This window comes from Colobus angolensis, unplaced genomic scaffold, assembly GCF_000951035.1.
Source record: "Colobus angolensis palliatus isolate OR3802 unplaced genomic scaffold, Cang.pa_1.0 Scaffold4, whole genome shotgun sequence".
Lineage (NCBI taxonomy): Eukaryota > Metazoa > Chordata > Mammalia > Primates > Cercopithecidae > Colobus > Colobus angolensis.
This window is the reverse complement of record NW_012117376.1, coordinates 7,201,643-7,215,969: the sequence shown is the minus strand read 5'-3', so window position 1 is coordinate 7,215,969 and position 14,327 is coordinate 7,201,643. Positions and strand designations below refer to the sequence as shown.

Genomic DNA, 14,327 nt, shown 5'->3' with positions numbered 1-14,327 from the left:
GTAGATATGAGGTCTCCCTATGTTGCCCAGGTTGGTCTCAAACTCCTGGCCTCAAGCAATCCTCCCACCTCGGCCTCCCCAAAGTGCTGGGTTTACAGATGTGAGCAGCCATAACCTAAATTTTTAACAGGTGGAAATGGTCCCTTAAGGAAAAACCTGATGAAGGGGGAGGAGCAGTGAGGCCAAGCTGCCCTTTTTCCCTTCCCCCCATAGATGTGGGGTAGATTTCACTCCACCCAAGAGGGCACGTGGTTATTCTGTGTTTCACCCCCGTCTCATTGCCAACACAGTGCCTGGTTCGGAGACATGTGGTCAACATAGGCTAACATAGTTAGCAGCACACACGTCTAGTCCAGCCAGCTCACCTGCCCCTCATTTGCACTTCCACATTCATGCTTGTGCCTTTGCACTTACTGCCTTAGTCTGGAATGCCCTTTCTCTTTCTTTATTCAAGGCTTAGATGCCTCCTCTCTGCCCTAATCATTTTCTATTTGAGCATGCAAAAGTGCTTAGTGAACCAAAGCCATCCCAAGGCTATTCTGGGTGCTGTGCAGCTGTATCCACAGGTGTGTGCTGGAAGATGGGAGAGTCTGGGTTGTGTCCCAGGTGTCTAGAGGTTGCCAGCCCAACAGTCATCTCCCAAGTGGGAATGGCAGGTATAGGGACACAGAGCAGAAAGGGCTTCTGGATCCTCTCCAAGGGACACCGTGTGAAGAAAGCTGGTATCTACCCATGTGAACTGCAGCTGAGGGCACCCTCAAACGACCCAGCCCCAGAAAAGTGTGGAGGATATGCTGTCCACTTAAGGTCCCTTCCCCAGCCCAGGGACCCACCCGTCTCCATATGGGTGAAAAGTAGCCATTTGGGCCCAGAGACAGGCATTCCTAGGGGAGAAAGGCACCAAAGAGACAGATTTTACAGATTTATTTTTAAAAAACAAAAACAAAGGTTAAAAAAGTCCTTCATTTCCAACCCTGCCTGGGGGTGTGGGTGGGGAATAGAATAAGCTCAGAAAGGTGCCTACCTCCTTCCTGCAAAGGACACGGCAGGTCAGAGGCAGGCCCTCGCCCTTCCTGCCCTGCCTCCCTCTCAGGTAGCTCAAATTGCTGCTAGGAAGTTTTATGGGCAAAGAAGTGTGGGAGTGGGAGGCCAAGAGCTGCCTTCCTCACATCAACAGAAACTCCAGCTGTTCTCTCCCCTTAGAAGTTCTCCGGGCCCCACCACTGGGACTCCCAGGGTGGGCGGGCGGGCAGGCAGGCCAGGAGGCTCAGCCCTCTGAGCTATGTTGCTCAGACCACCGCAGCTTTCTTAATGCTCTTTGTGAACCAGGAGGGCAGTCAGCGGAACTTCACAGTGCGGGGAGGGGTGTCTGGAAAGGAAACAAGCGCCGTCTCTTTCTGACCCTGCCTCTGCACTGAGGCTGCCCTTCTTGGCTATTCCCCATCCTGAGGCTGAGTGGAGTCCAGGACAAAGCACTAAGTGGCTGTTTGCTACAAAACACCTGGAGATGCCAGAGAGTAGCCCTTGGCCTATCTGTCAGTCCAGGCTCCCACACAGTCACACAGTCATACACACAGCGTTAAGGCGTCTGTGCCAGCAGGCACGGCCCGGCGGGGCCCAGCTTCTCTCTCTCTACCTGCAGAGGGTGTAGCGGGGAGAACCCTGGCTGCTGCAGAAACAGGCTGAAGGGGGAGAAGCTGACAACGGAAGAGTTAACCAGGCCTGGAGAAAGAAGTGGGAGGAAGGAAGGCAAGGGCTTTCTAGGCCTCCATCCAGGCCTGCTGGCTGCCCTTGAAGTAACCCAACTCAGGTTGGGGAGCCCTGACCATATACCCCCTGGAAAATGGGGGACAGAAAGAGGGGAAGAGAGCGGGGCTAGAGTATTGGGACTTTGGAGGAAGCCAGTGCTATCAATATTTACAAGCATAAAGCCCCATCTTCTGTGCCACCTACCTCTCTGCCCCTCCCACAGAAATGAAAGGCCCCTGAGAGCCATGGAGGAGGTGCCCAGACCTCCTCACCAGCTACGCCCCTAGGGAGAGCCCCTGCCCTCCAACTGGCCCCATTTCTGGGCCCCTCAGGAATGTCTGTCTGGCTCTGCTCAGTCGGGAGGAGGCGCCCTGGGCCAGCATCCTGGCTGCCGCCGGCCCTAGGAGTCCTTGAGCATGCTGATGCGGGCATAGATCTTCAGGGCAGGCCCCAGCTTGATGTTCATGGCGCTCATCAGGTGGTCCTCCTTGAGCAGCAGCAGGGCTTGCCCGTCGATTTCCTGGGCACGGAATTCCTCTGCTATCTCCTGGCAGCCTGAGGGGGTACCACCAAAGACAGTGTCAATCCAAGCTGCCAGTGTTCACCTCTGGCAGCCACTGCCTAGTCATCTAGATCTAGTTATCTGCATCCATTATCTCCTTTAGTCCTCATAACCACGCCTTGAGGAAGGCACTGCTGTTTTTATTTTGCTGCTTGAGAGAGGCTGGGCAACTCACCCACAGCAGCCACGATCTGGGCCTCCTCCTATGTGCCCGTGTTCAGACCCCTGCTCTGTGAACTGAGTGGACCCACGTCCACTAAGGTGCTGAGGAAGTGACAGCGTGTGATTTCTGAGGCTAGATTATAAAGGGCACAGCAGTTCTTACCTCACTCTTCTGTCTGGTTTACTGCAGAGTAAGCCAGCTACCAGTAAGCCACCCCAGCAACAAGAGGCACACGTGGAGAGCAGCCAAGGCCCTGGTGGTCCTCGGCCACCTCGCCGTGTGAACCATGCTGGAAGTTGGTTTTCTGGCTCCAGACCTCAGACACTGCAGCCCCGTATGGTGTCTTCCCTGAGACCTCATATGACCTCAAACTCATACACTGGGTTTGTGGAAGGGAGCAGGTAACCTCTCTGTTTAGTTTCCAGGTCTTCAGACTAAGAGAAACTGGACACCAGGAGCCTCATACTGGGACTGCTCAGCTGAGCCACTCAATTCCTGACCCACAGGGCCATTGAGATGACAAGTGATTGCTGCTTAAAGCCACTGAGTTCTGGAGTAATTTACACCACCGCAATAGGTAACGAATGCAGATTCTGGTACCTGGAAAAGGAGTGCTGCCATAAAACAGCTCTATAGATGTGGGTGTGGCCTCGGAACTGGCCACAGGCAGGAGCCGGAAGGACTTTGTGGAAAGCCTGAGTGTCTAAGGTGCTTTGAGAGACTGTATGTAGAAGTCTCATGGTCTTTGGGGAAGCTGCTGGGAGGCCTAAAGGAAAGTGAGGAAACTCTTAGTGGAGATTAGAAGAAACAGGGTCACTATTATGAAATAAAAGAACATTTTGTAAAAATGTGGTTGGTGGCAGAAATGTAAGTTGAATGCACCTCCTGAAGTGGGTGGTCTAGCTAAGGAGATTTTCAGACATAACGTGGAAGGTGTTGCTTGGCTTCTTACTGCTGCTCACAGTAAAACAGGAGAGAGAGAAGGTAAAAAACAAACCTGTTCAACAGAAAGGAACCGGGATCTGCCGGTTTTAAAAATGCGCAGCCTCGCACGGTGGCTCAAGCCTGTAATCCCAGCACTTTGGGAGGCCGAGACGGGCGGATCACGAGGTCAGGAGATCAAGACCATCTTGGCTAACACGGTGAAACCCCATCTCTACTAAAAAAATACAAAAAACTAGCCGGGCAAGGTGGCGGGCGCCTGTAGTCCCAGCTAATGCAGTCCCAGCTACTCAGGAGGCTGAGGCAGGAGAATGGCGTAAACCAGGAAGGCGGAGCTTGCAGTGAGCTGAGATGTGGGCACTGCACTCCAGCCTGGGTGACAGAGTGAGACTCTGTCTCAAAAAAAAAAAAAAAAAATGCCCAGCCTCTCCAGATGGCACATGACGCTAAAATTAAGAAATGGTTTCTAGGCAAAGATTAAATTCGGGGCACAGTCAAGAAAACATGGTCTACAGATTAAACTTAGGATGTGACTTAAATCTTTTTGTTAAAGACTTCAGAAAGATCTAAAATGATGCCTCAAAGAGCTATTCAATCCAAAGGCTCTCTATGGATTTTCTAGGCACGCCTCACAGATCCTCTTTTCAACAGCAGGGTTTCTAAGAATGTGAAGGGCACTGTCCGTGCTGCCCCTCGGCTTCAGAAGAATCCCAATGCAGACAACAGCTTATCCTTGAAGATAATTCTGGGTGTGTTTTTTGTCTAATGGAATGGACCCCAACAAGATTCCCAGAAAACTGACAATTATTTTAAGAAATACTGAATTACTGGCTGGGTGTGGTGGCTCACGCCTATAATCCCATCACTTTGGGAGGCCGAGGCAGGTGGATCAGAAGGTCAGGAGATCGAGACCATCCTGGCAAACACGGTGAAACCCCGTCTCTACTAAAAATACAAAAAAATTAGCCGGGCGTGGTGGTGGGCGCGCCTGTAGTCCCAGCTACTCAGGAGGCTGAGGTGGGAGAATGGCATGAACCCAGGAGGCAGAGCTTGCAGTGAGCCGAGATGGTGCCACTGCACTCCAGCCTGGGCGACAGAGTAAGACTCCGTCTCAAAACAAACAAAAAAGAAATACTGAATTACTGATTTTAAGAGTCAAAGGTAGGCCCAGTGCAGTGGCTCATGCCTATAATGCCAGCACTTTAGTAGGCTGAGGTAGGTGGATCGCCTGAGGTAAGGAGTTTGAGACCAGCCTGGCCAACATGGTGAAACCCCATGTCTACTAAAAATAGAAAAATTAGCTGTGCGTGGTGGTGCGTGCCTGTAATCCCAGCTACTCGAGAGGCTGAGGCACAAGAATTGCTTGAACCCAGGAGGCGGAGGTTCCAGTGAGCTGAGCTTGCGCCATGGCACTCTAGCCTGGGTGACAGAGCAAGACTCCATCTCAAAAAAAAAGAAACAGAAAAAAAAAAAAAAAGAGTCAAAGGTAATATAACATAAAAGCAGGAAGTAGGCTGAGAAAACGACTACACTGAAAATACAGGCTACTTTTCACAGAAAAGGAAGGAGAAACTCAGAGGGCTGAGCCAAGAGAGAAATCATTCCCAGGCTTTGAGTCCCAATTGAGGAAATGCCACCATAAACCCTAGCGGATTTCGGAACTGGAATGGATCAGCGACTCTTGTACGCTCCCTCTTTCTGCCCTTTTTGGATGAGCATGTCTGTAATGGTTATCCTATGTTTGTCCCACTGTGCATTGAGTTTGTGGAAGTAAGCAGATAGCCTCTCTCTGTAGTTCTCAGATCTTCAGACTGAGAGGACCTATACTTGAACTGGACCCCAGGAGCCTCATTTATGCCTGGACCTAGGTTCAATGATGAGAGCCTGGACTTCAAACTGATGCTGCCATGGGACCAAACTGTTGGGGATTTGGTGGGGTAAGGGTATTCTGCATGAGGAAGGAACACAAATTTCTGGGGGCCATGGTGAACTACATGGCCTGTCTCTGAATGGTGCCCAATAATCCTTGCTTTCCAGTTCATGCCCTTGTGAGTCTCCTCACACAATGAATCAGACTGACCTGTGTGACCAATAAGATATTGTAGAAAGAAATTTAAAAATATATTTATTGTGAACATGCCAGTACGTGGCTTCGGAGGCTAGATCATAAAGGGCACAGTGGCTTCTACCTTGCTCTCTTGGATCCCTACCTGTGGGGAAAACCCACTGCCATGCATATCATGAGAACACTCGAGCAGCCCTCTGGAGAGGCCCATGTAGACAGGAACCAAGGCCTCTTGCCAACAGCCAGCCTGCAGGGCAAATCACGTGAGTGAAGCACCTTGGAAGAGATCCCACAGCTCTTCAGTATTCACATGACCTCAGCCTTGGCTGATATCTTAATTGCAACCTCATAAGAGACCTGAGGCAGAACTGCCCAGGAAGCCACTCCTGAATTCCTTACCCACAGCAACTGTGTAATAAAAATTTTGGGGATGAGGAGATAACGTACTAGGTTAAGTGACAGAGCCAGAATTTGACCCCAGTTCTGTGTGACTCAGAAGTCTGTGCTCTTAACCACACTGCAGTCTCTGAGAAAGAGGCTTGTGGTTGCCATGAATACCTGACCTGGTTGGTGTATGAGTGAGACTGGCAGAAAAACAGTCATGCATCCAGGCCCCACTGAAGGCATTTGTGAATGATGTAAGGCTTGCCTCTTACAGCTGGCTCCTAGATCCTGGGCCTCACCACCACGCAGGGCTCCACCATGCAGGGCTCTGTGCCATGTCTGGCCATGTCATAGACTTCCCTATCTTCATGCCTCTGCATGTGCTCCCTTCTGCAGTTTCTCCATCCAACAAAGGCATACTTGTCTACTGTCATTTAGTTTACATTTTCTTAAATTTTTTTTTTTTTTGGTAGAGACATGTCTTACCATGTTGCCCAGGCTGGTCTTGGAACTCCTGACCTCAAGCAATCCTCCCACCTCAGCCTCCCAAAGTGCTGGGAATATAGATGTGAGCCACCACATCTGGTTATTTTCTTAATTTTGATGTTCTTGACACATATCCTACACTCTACCTGATTCCCGTCCTAATCTCTCCCAGGAGAGAGACAGAGTTAATTATATTATCATCTCTGTATTTCACACAGACCACTTACCATGCCAGAAAATATACAGAATTACAGCTATGGGATATTTATAGTTTGCATTCTATGCTGAATATAAGCAGGCTCTTATAGGCAGGGAGCTCATTGCACTCATCTCTGCACCCCAGTTCTTTAACCTGAGTCATTAACTGAACTACCTAATCCTCCTGGTGGTGGGAGGGTCTCATTTTCTCTTTCCTTGCTATTCCAGGGAGACATGGAATTTCCAAGGGTCTTACCTGGCAGAGAGCGGATGAATTCGTAGACGTCTTCTACGTTCCACTTGGTGGGCTCACTTGGTAGGAAGTGGTGTCCCATGCCCACCAGGTCCCGCATGTGCATGTCGGGGAGCTCCAGGTCCCGCTGGCCTTGTCGTCGGCGGGAAGTAGATGAGCTAGCTGAGATGGGTGACAAGGGTTCCTCATAGCTTGAGTTATCTGAGCAACGGCTGGAGTCTTCCTGGCTGTGTGTTAGCTGCAAAGCAGCAGTAACCGAAAGGGGCACAGTGCCTGTTGGCTGGGAGCAGAGAGTTTTCTTCAGGATGGGGGAACAAACCATCTCTAGCAGCAGTGATGGACAAAGGAGGTATTTGTCCTTTTTCTACTTGGCCTACTACACTTCTGAGTTCCCAGATCTAACAGCATCTTCCATGCTGTCCCGTCTCCTACCCTAGGCAGGAGTTAGTCCCTCTCAGTACTGTAGTGTGTACCACACAGTACTGCAATTATCTTTTCTAGACACGGGTTTTAAAGCAGGGCTCTGTGAGTTCTAGGAGGTGATCATAGAGCCACTTGAAATGGCATGTAAAATTTCTTCTGTATGTACATTTTGGACCATAGCTTTGGACCATTTTTAAGGAGGTTTAAGACAAAAACAACAGGCAAAATTATAGATAAGGTTATGAAACATCACACCACGCTGTGGAGTTCCTTTAGGGCGAGACTGTGTCCTTAGAGCCTAGTCCTAACAGAGTTTCTGGCATACAGCTGGTGCTAAAAAATGTTTAACAACCCACGTTCCTGGTACAGATCTTCAAGAACTCTGTGCCCTCATGTTTGGGGAGGCAAAAAGGTGGCAAAACAAAGGGTGGAGGCTGCCTTCTCACCCAGCCCTCCATGTAAGGCAGGAGGTTACCTGAGCAGCCCAGGGGAGACCCTATTTCCGTGGCCCCAGAAGCCAAGGACGGAGGCAAACTGGAAGGTGGGGTGATGTTGGGGCAAGGCCAAGGAAGGGGGCAGGGAACCCTGTAAGTACCGTGGGTCTAACTGAATGGACCTACTGGGGTGCAGAAAGCTCAACTGGACAGGTACTACAAGGAATGAGAGCACAGTAGAGTGTGCTGAAGTCAGCAGCTGGAGGGGACCATGGTGTCGAGGGCCACGAAAGGGAACTGTGGGGACTGCGGGGATGGAGCTTCAGGCTCTGCCGACCTCTTACCTGCTTCTTGGTATCCTTAGTAAGTGGTGGCAGACTGGCTTTGCTGGCCCGACGGCGGTTGTGGGTCGCAGCTCCTGCCTTCTGCAGCTTGCTCCGGTCTGAGTGGAAAAGTCCCACCCGTTTGGTGCATCCCACGTTGTACCTTCAGGGACAGGGGAACAGGGGATGTCAGAGCAGTTGTCATGCTTATGGGCCGTAGGCACAATGAGCACAGCCAAGCTGTCTGACAAATCTGAGTCCATCTATTGGTTCAGATCCTAACTCCATCACCAACTACTAGCTGTGTGACTTTGGGTTTAAGTCACTTAAGTCACTTAAACTCCGTTTCCTTATCTGGAGTTGGGGGTAATACCACTCACTTTCTAGGACTGGTCTTACAACATGAGATAATGTCTGTGAAATGTTTGAGATGACACCTGTACTTGGACCAGGGTGAGAGCTCACACCTGACTTATTCCACTATAAATGTTATCCTGTGCCAGGAAACTACTGTCCACTGTCCTGCTGGGGAGTGGCCTGGCTGCCCCGACAACCTGAGGGGAATGAGGGCTGAAGATAGCTGAACTCTAGCTTGGCAGGCAGAGCACCTCTGCCTGGGACCTAGAGATTTCTTCTCTTCTGGGATTTCAGGGCTTCAAGGTCAGCTGCTGCTTCCATTGTGGTACAAAGACCACACAGGGCTTTAGAACTGGACAAGCCTAAATCCCCAGGCCCATGGCTTATTAGCTATGTCATTTGAGGCACTACTGCTCCTTTGTGCTTAGGCTTCATAACCTGTATAAAGGGACAGCAGTAATACCTGGCTTGGGAGTTATTTTGAAAATGAGATAATCATATCAATTGACTGTCACAGTGACTAGCACACAGCAGGTTCTTGGGAAATGACAGTGGTTTTTATGATGACCATTAGTGCTCTATGCTGGGTGAGAGCTCACCAAGGGAACGCTGTAGCTGTGGTTCTGGGCAAGGCTCACCCTAACAAGGCTGTCAAGGCTAGGAAAGGCGAATGGATGCCAGTGGGGCCCAGCACTGCGGCTTTTCCTTCGACTCCCTGCTGCTCTCTCCCACCTGCTCTTAGGGTTCTGGCTTCTCATGCTTGTTGAATTAGGGATGCCATCCTGCTTCCAGGTGGGTTGAGGAACTAGGAAACCGGAGAAACCACCCCTATGGGCCTCCTGGGGTAGACTATTAATGGCAGGAGGTGGGACATAAAGTGCAGTCCTGAGGAAATGGAGGGGGCTGGGGCCACTCACCTCTTTGCACAAGCCATGGAACAGAAGCGCTTGGAACGCTTGAACTTATAGGCAAAGTCCACCCGGCCACAGAGCTCACACTTGAGTTTGAGGGGAGCACCCTCCTCTTTGGATTCTGCAAAGTACAGAAACGGGTAGGGTGGAGAATGAGAAATTCCTGCAGGACTGTGGCCAGCCCCACCGCTGGGCGTCCCTACTCCATCCTGCCTGGTCCTCCTGCTCCCATAGCTGTGACATGCAGCAGCAGTCTAGCGTGGAGAATGCCAGTGGTTCTCACCCCTGGAATGTACTCATGGGTGTCTGGGGATGCCCCTTGTATACTTGACATTTTTTCTTCCAAGTGCTCTGAGTCTGAGGCAAAACACAGGTGGGGAAGAATCAGCATCAAATGACTGTGGAAGAAAGCAGGAGCCCCCAGGAAATACTCTGGATGCTGTCACAGCTGCTCCGCTGGCATCACCCCACCTTGATCTATGCAGCTGGCTGCTGTGGCCCCAGTCTCAAGGTAGGGACGAAGGGCAGGACTTGCCTGGGGCCGCTCCTACAATCACACCTAAAACTTGCCAACGATTCCCACAGGAAAAGCCATTTTTGGAATCCTGTGGTTGGCCGGAGGGGGACTGGGGGAGCAGAGGACACATGGTTCCCCCGATTTCCCCTATCCCTGTTTTTGAGGGAAGGAGGCCGAGGTGCTGGGGGAAATGTTTACAGACTCGCTGGCTCAGGGTTCCTCTGAGGACACCAAGAGAGGAAGTGTGGGAGGCCTGCCTTTCCAGCCACGTTGGGAGGCCGATAGATTCAGGGTCTGAGATGCCCACCTTGCAGATAGGGCTCCTCCATCTCCGAGTCAGTGGTGGTGGTGTGATCCTGCTGTGGAAGTTTCTCAGGCAGGAACCCCTGTGCATACTTCTTCTTGAGATTCCCCACCAGCAGGGACGAGCGTCCCACCTAGAGGACAGGTGACACGGAGGCCATGAGGGTCAGGTGGGAGAGGCTTCCTTGCTATCCATCCTCATCACAATTATACGTATAAAGTATCCAGGCACAGAGACCAGCCCTCCTCAAACCTTCCCCATGTCATCATCCAAGTGTGCTGGGCTCAAGGCCCTATTTTGCTAGTTGGCTCACGAGGTAAGATGCTAATGGGCAAAGTAAAGGGATGGCTTCTGTCCGGGACCAATAGATGGCTCAGGAGATAGGAAAATATCTATCCCAATAAGAGTCTAAGGCTGAGATCAGGTTTCCCACAGTGCCAGATCAAGCCCCAAGACCCAGTGCCCACACATCTCCAGGCAAGGACAGAGTGGAGTCTGTGTGAGGCTGTACATATGCAAGAGAGAGACTCAGCACCCGTTTTCTGATTTTTTACTGTTCTCCATCTTACCCCAATGCCTGACCCAAGCCAGAGGTACAGGCAGCCACAGAGGACAGCAGGAAAAAACAGACCCTGGGCCATAGAGCCAATGACCTCTCAGTTGTCAGAACCCCAAAGCAGCTTATTTACATGTTTGGATCTTGTTTTATGGCCTTTGTTTAGGCAGCCTGGTAGCCAGTCACGTGGCACCAACTCTAGGGCGATGCTGGGGGTGGTATGCAATCTGCCTCCACCCCATGAGATCAGGTGGTTTCTCGTGTTACTCTAGGAGGCCCAGTCTAACAGGGAAGGGATGTAACAGAGCTAGAGCCACTTCTAGCTCAGGTGTTCCAGGTGGATTTCTTTGCCACTGGCCTTGGACAACCTCCAGTGGGAAAGAAGATAAGAAGCTGTGTGTCTTTAGGCATTTTACAGGAGCAGTTCACCCATCTCAGTTAATCAAGCTCTGCATCTTCTGGGGACTAATCAAACCACTCATGGAACCAAAGAATGAAGAAAAGGCAGATGGTATCCCAGAAAGGTGTCTCTCCAACAGGCAGGTACTTTTCATCAAAACAGAGGCTGGTGTGCCCCTGGCTCTGGGCTCCTCCACACCCACAGGGCAGCACCACTGTCTCCAGTCCACAATGCACAGAAGCAGCTCTGGGTGCTTTGGTCTAATAACCCATCTTCGTGGCTCTTGGATATTTCCTGTTAGTCTTAGGCTTCCCATTGTGACCTTTCTGACTGCCCCTCAATCTCAACTCCCCTTTCAAGGCTCTGTCCCCAGAAAACAAGCTTCAGGTTGTGACCCTGTTCCCTCACATTCATTTCTGATATACGTATCTTGAGAATTCTGTTCTGTGCAGTTCCTTTTGTTCCTAACTGACCGAAGTTTTGCCATTCAGAGGTTTTGGCATTCAAAACTCAATGAAATCTAATTTCCCAAAGCCCATCATCTCTCACCAAATATCCCACAGTGAAGTCTGTTTTAACCAAGGGTTCACACATCATCAGGCAGGGATACACCTGAGTTTGTGTGTGGAAACTTCTAACCAAGGATCTTGCCAATCATTCCTGATCACTGACCCACCCCTTCTGGACCTTGGAAAGATAATCCTAGAAAGAAATGTCTCTGTATTCTTTTGGGGAGGAAGTTAGCAAGGAAAGAGCAAATTGTTCACATTTTCAGAAATTTTACATGGAAATGTAAAAATATTCTAAGACACATCCAAAATATACTTTAAAAAAAAAAAAAAGGGGAAAAGAAGTAGTCCGTACCGGGAAAGGCTCCGCCCCCTCCTGGATCACAAACCCTTCGATAACATGCGTCAGGATTTGGGGTTTCACAATGGCCTGTGGTGGTTTATTCTCACCATTCTGGGGGGCAGTGCCGGCGATGCTGGAGGCAGAGTTTCCGTTCCCTGAGGTCATGCCGGGGCTGCTGAGGTCGGTCAGTGCATGAACAATGCCCTGCCCTGTCTCTGCATGAGAGAGAGAGTAGAAAAACAAAGCAGGCGAGATCAGAACCAGAGTCCATGCCCAGGGAGGGACAGCAAGGACTCAGACTGCGCGCGCCTGGCTTTTTCCGTGGGGCCAAGCGACAATGCAAACCAAGCAGTCCCCTCCCCTCAGTGACCCATTTAAAAGTGGCACAGTTTCAATGGACACATCAAGTATGAGTATAGTCAGTTCTACAACAACGCATGCAGCTAATCAGCTAGCAGTGTTCCTTAATTTCCCAACTGTGCTATGAACAATTAACCCGGTTAAACAGATGGGAATTCTGTCTTCCAGGAGTTAAGACCTTGGTCGCTACTGATTTGAACAAATAAGGTTAATACTCAGTTTGAGGGAGAAAAGTATTCAAGGTGACATCTAAAACAAGGACAAGAAGCTGAGCTAGGTATAGGGCTTTCAGTGTGATAAACAGAGGTTAAATGAAGCTTCTATGAGGTTCCTTAGAGGAGGGATTTTAAGAGCCCTGTGGAATGTCAAAACACGGAACCCCAGAAATTGATGCCAAGGGAATGTGGGGGCTGAACCCGAAGTAAACACGATCATGTAGATTTGACTATTCAGACTGGTTATCTGGGGTCAGTGCATTGAAATATGTAGAGATTCCATTTCTCTGCTAAGAAGGCTGCTAGGCAGAGCTGAGATTTTCTCTGCTGTTTCTGCTGAGTTGAGTGCTTTCAAAATCAGGCCTCAGCTCCTTATCTAATCTGATCCTCACCAAATCATAGACCCTCTGTCTCTCTGTGGACAACCTTTCCTAATTCTCCTTCCCATGGGCCTGCTAGCCTTCCCCTAGAAGACCTAACAGAGTGCTCCAGAAAGTGAGATTAGGTGCCTATACACAACCACACCACAGTGGACTTCCTCTCTTCCACTTCAAACAGCATCTCTCATGAGCTGTCTCATTGTCTTAGACATGCAAGACTTCATCTCCTCACTTCTGTAACTCTCTCCCGCCCCCTTCCCAGGGCTGTTCTCTACCACCACCAACTGCCCCGTGAGCTGAGGTTGCCTTTAACCTGGAACTTCCTAAAAAAGAAAAAAAAAAAAAAGAAAAAGCCATTTCTTTATTGCAACAAGTCCATTAACATAAAGCATAGCCCAGCGGGGTATGAGTGATACATACTTTAAAAATGATTTCAGCACACTTGTGAAGTATCTTTGCATAAAACTTTATGAAGATGCTATTTCATGTTAAAGATCCATAATACCACCACAGAATAGGAATTGCTTGTGCTTAATTATACAGTATGGAAAAGTCAAAACAGATACATTGTCAGGTACGGCAACTCACACCTGTAATCTCAGCACTTTGGGAGGCTGAGGCGGGTGGATCATGAGGTCAAGAGTTCAAGACCAGCCTGGCCAACATGGTGAAACCCTGTCTCTACTAAGAATACAAAAATTAGCCAAGCATGGTGGTGCGTGCCTGTAATCCCAGCTACTCGGGAGGCTCGGGCAGGAGAACTGCTTGAACTCAGGAGGCTACAGTGAGCTGAGATCGCGCCACTGCCCTCCAGCCTGGGCGACAGAGCAAGACTCCATCTTGCGGCGGGGGGGAAAAAAGAAAAGGTGGTTTATAACTGGTTCACAATAGGTCTTGGTCCACTCAGGCTCATTTTTTTTCTTCTTTTTTTGAGATGGATTCTCACTCTGTCACCCAGGCTGGAGTGCAGTGGCGCGACCTATGCTCCCTGCAACCTCTGCCTCCTGGGTTCAAGCGATTCTCCTGCCTCAGCCTCCCGAGTAGCTGGGATTATAGGCGTGCACCAACATACCTGGCTAATTTTTGTATTTTTAGTAGAAACGGGGTTTCATCATGTTGGCCAGGCTGGTCTCAAACTCCTGAGGTGGGTGATCCACCTGCCTCGGCCTCCCGAAGTGCTGGGATTACAGGCAGAAGCCACCGCACCCAGCCTCAAGCTCATGTTCTTACTGGTGCTTCTAATGCTAACTAAACCAGGATAAACCTTCTTTAATGAACAAGAGTTGACTATGACACATGTCTTTACTACTCAGTCCTCCATTATTCAGCTATATAATAAACTTCAGAGCTGAGCAGGGGCCATCTAAGAGAAAGGACCAATGATTTTTTGTTTGTTTGTTTGAGACACAGTTATACCAGTAAGTTAGAAAATTTCCATTAAGTGCCTATATTCACTTGAAAGCAGGTTTTTTTTTTTTTTTTTTTTTTTTTTT

At 49.7% G+C, this 14,327-nt stretch overlaps 1 protein-coding gene across 2 annotated transcripts in view; it reads right to left on the bottom strand.

Annotated features, from left to right (window-relative positions):
* Nucleotides 1-908: 908 nt before the first annotated feature.
* The window catches only part of PHC2 (polyhomeotic homolog 2 (Drosophila)), a 112,125-nt gene continuing 98,706 nt past the window's right edge, over nucleotides 909-14,327 (bottom strand). For both annotated transcript variants that reach the window (XM_011955380.1, XM_011955379.1), the window contains exons 10-15: nucleotides 11,892-12,094; nucleotides 10,075-10,204; nucleotides 9,257-9,371; nucleotides 8,004-8,145; nucleotides 6,806-7,082; nucleotides 909-2,304 (exon numbers count right to left, since the gene is read on the bottom strand). In XM_011955380.1, the coding sequence (XP_011810770.1) occupies nucleotides 2,150-2,304; nucleotides 6,806-7,082; nucleotides 8,004-8,145; nucleotides 9,257-9,371; nucleotides 10,075-10,204; nucleotides 11,892-12,094 (1,022 nt within the window). In that variant the 3' untranslated portion in view covers nucleotides 909-2,149. The remainder of the gene's footprint in view (nucleotides 2,305-6,805; nucleotides 7,083-8,003; nucleotides 8,146-9,256; nucleotides 9,372-10,074; nucleotides 10,205-11,891; nucleotides 12,095-14,327) is intronic.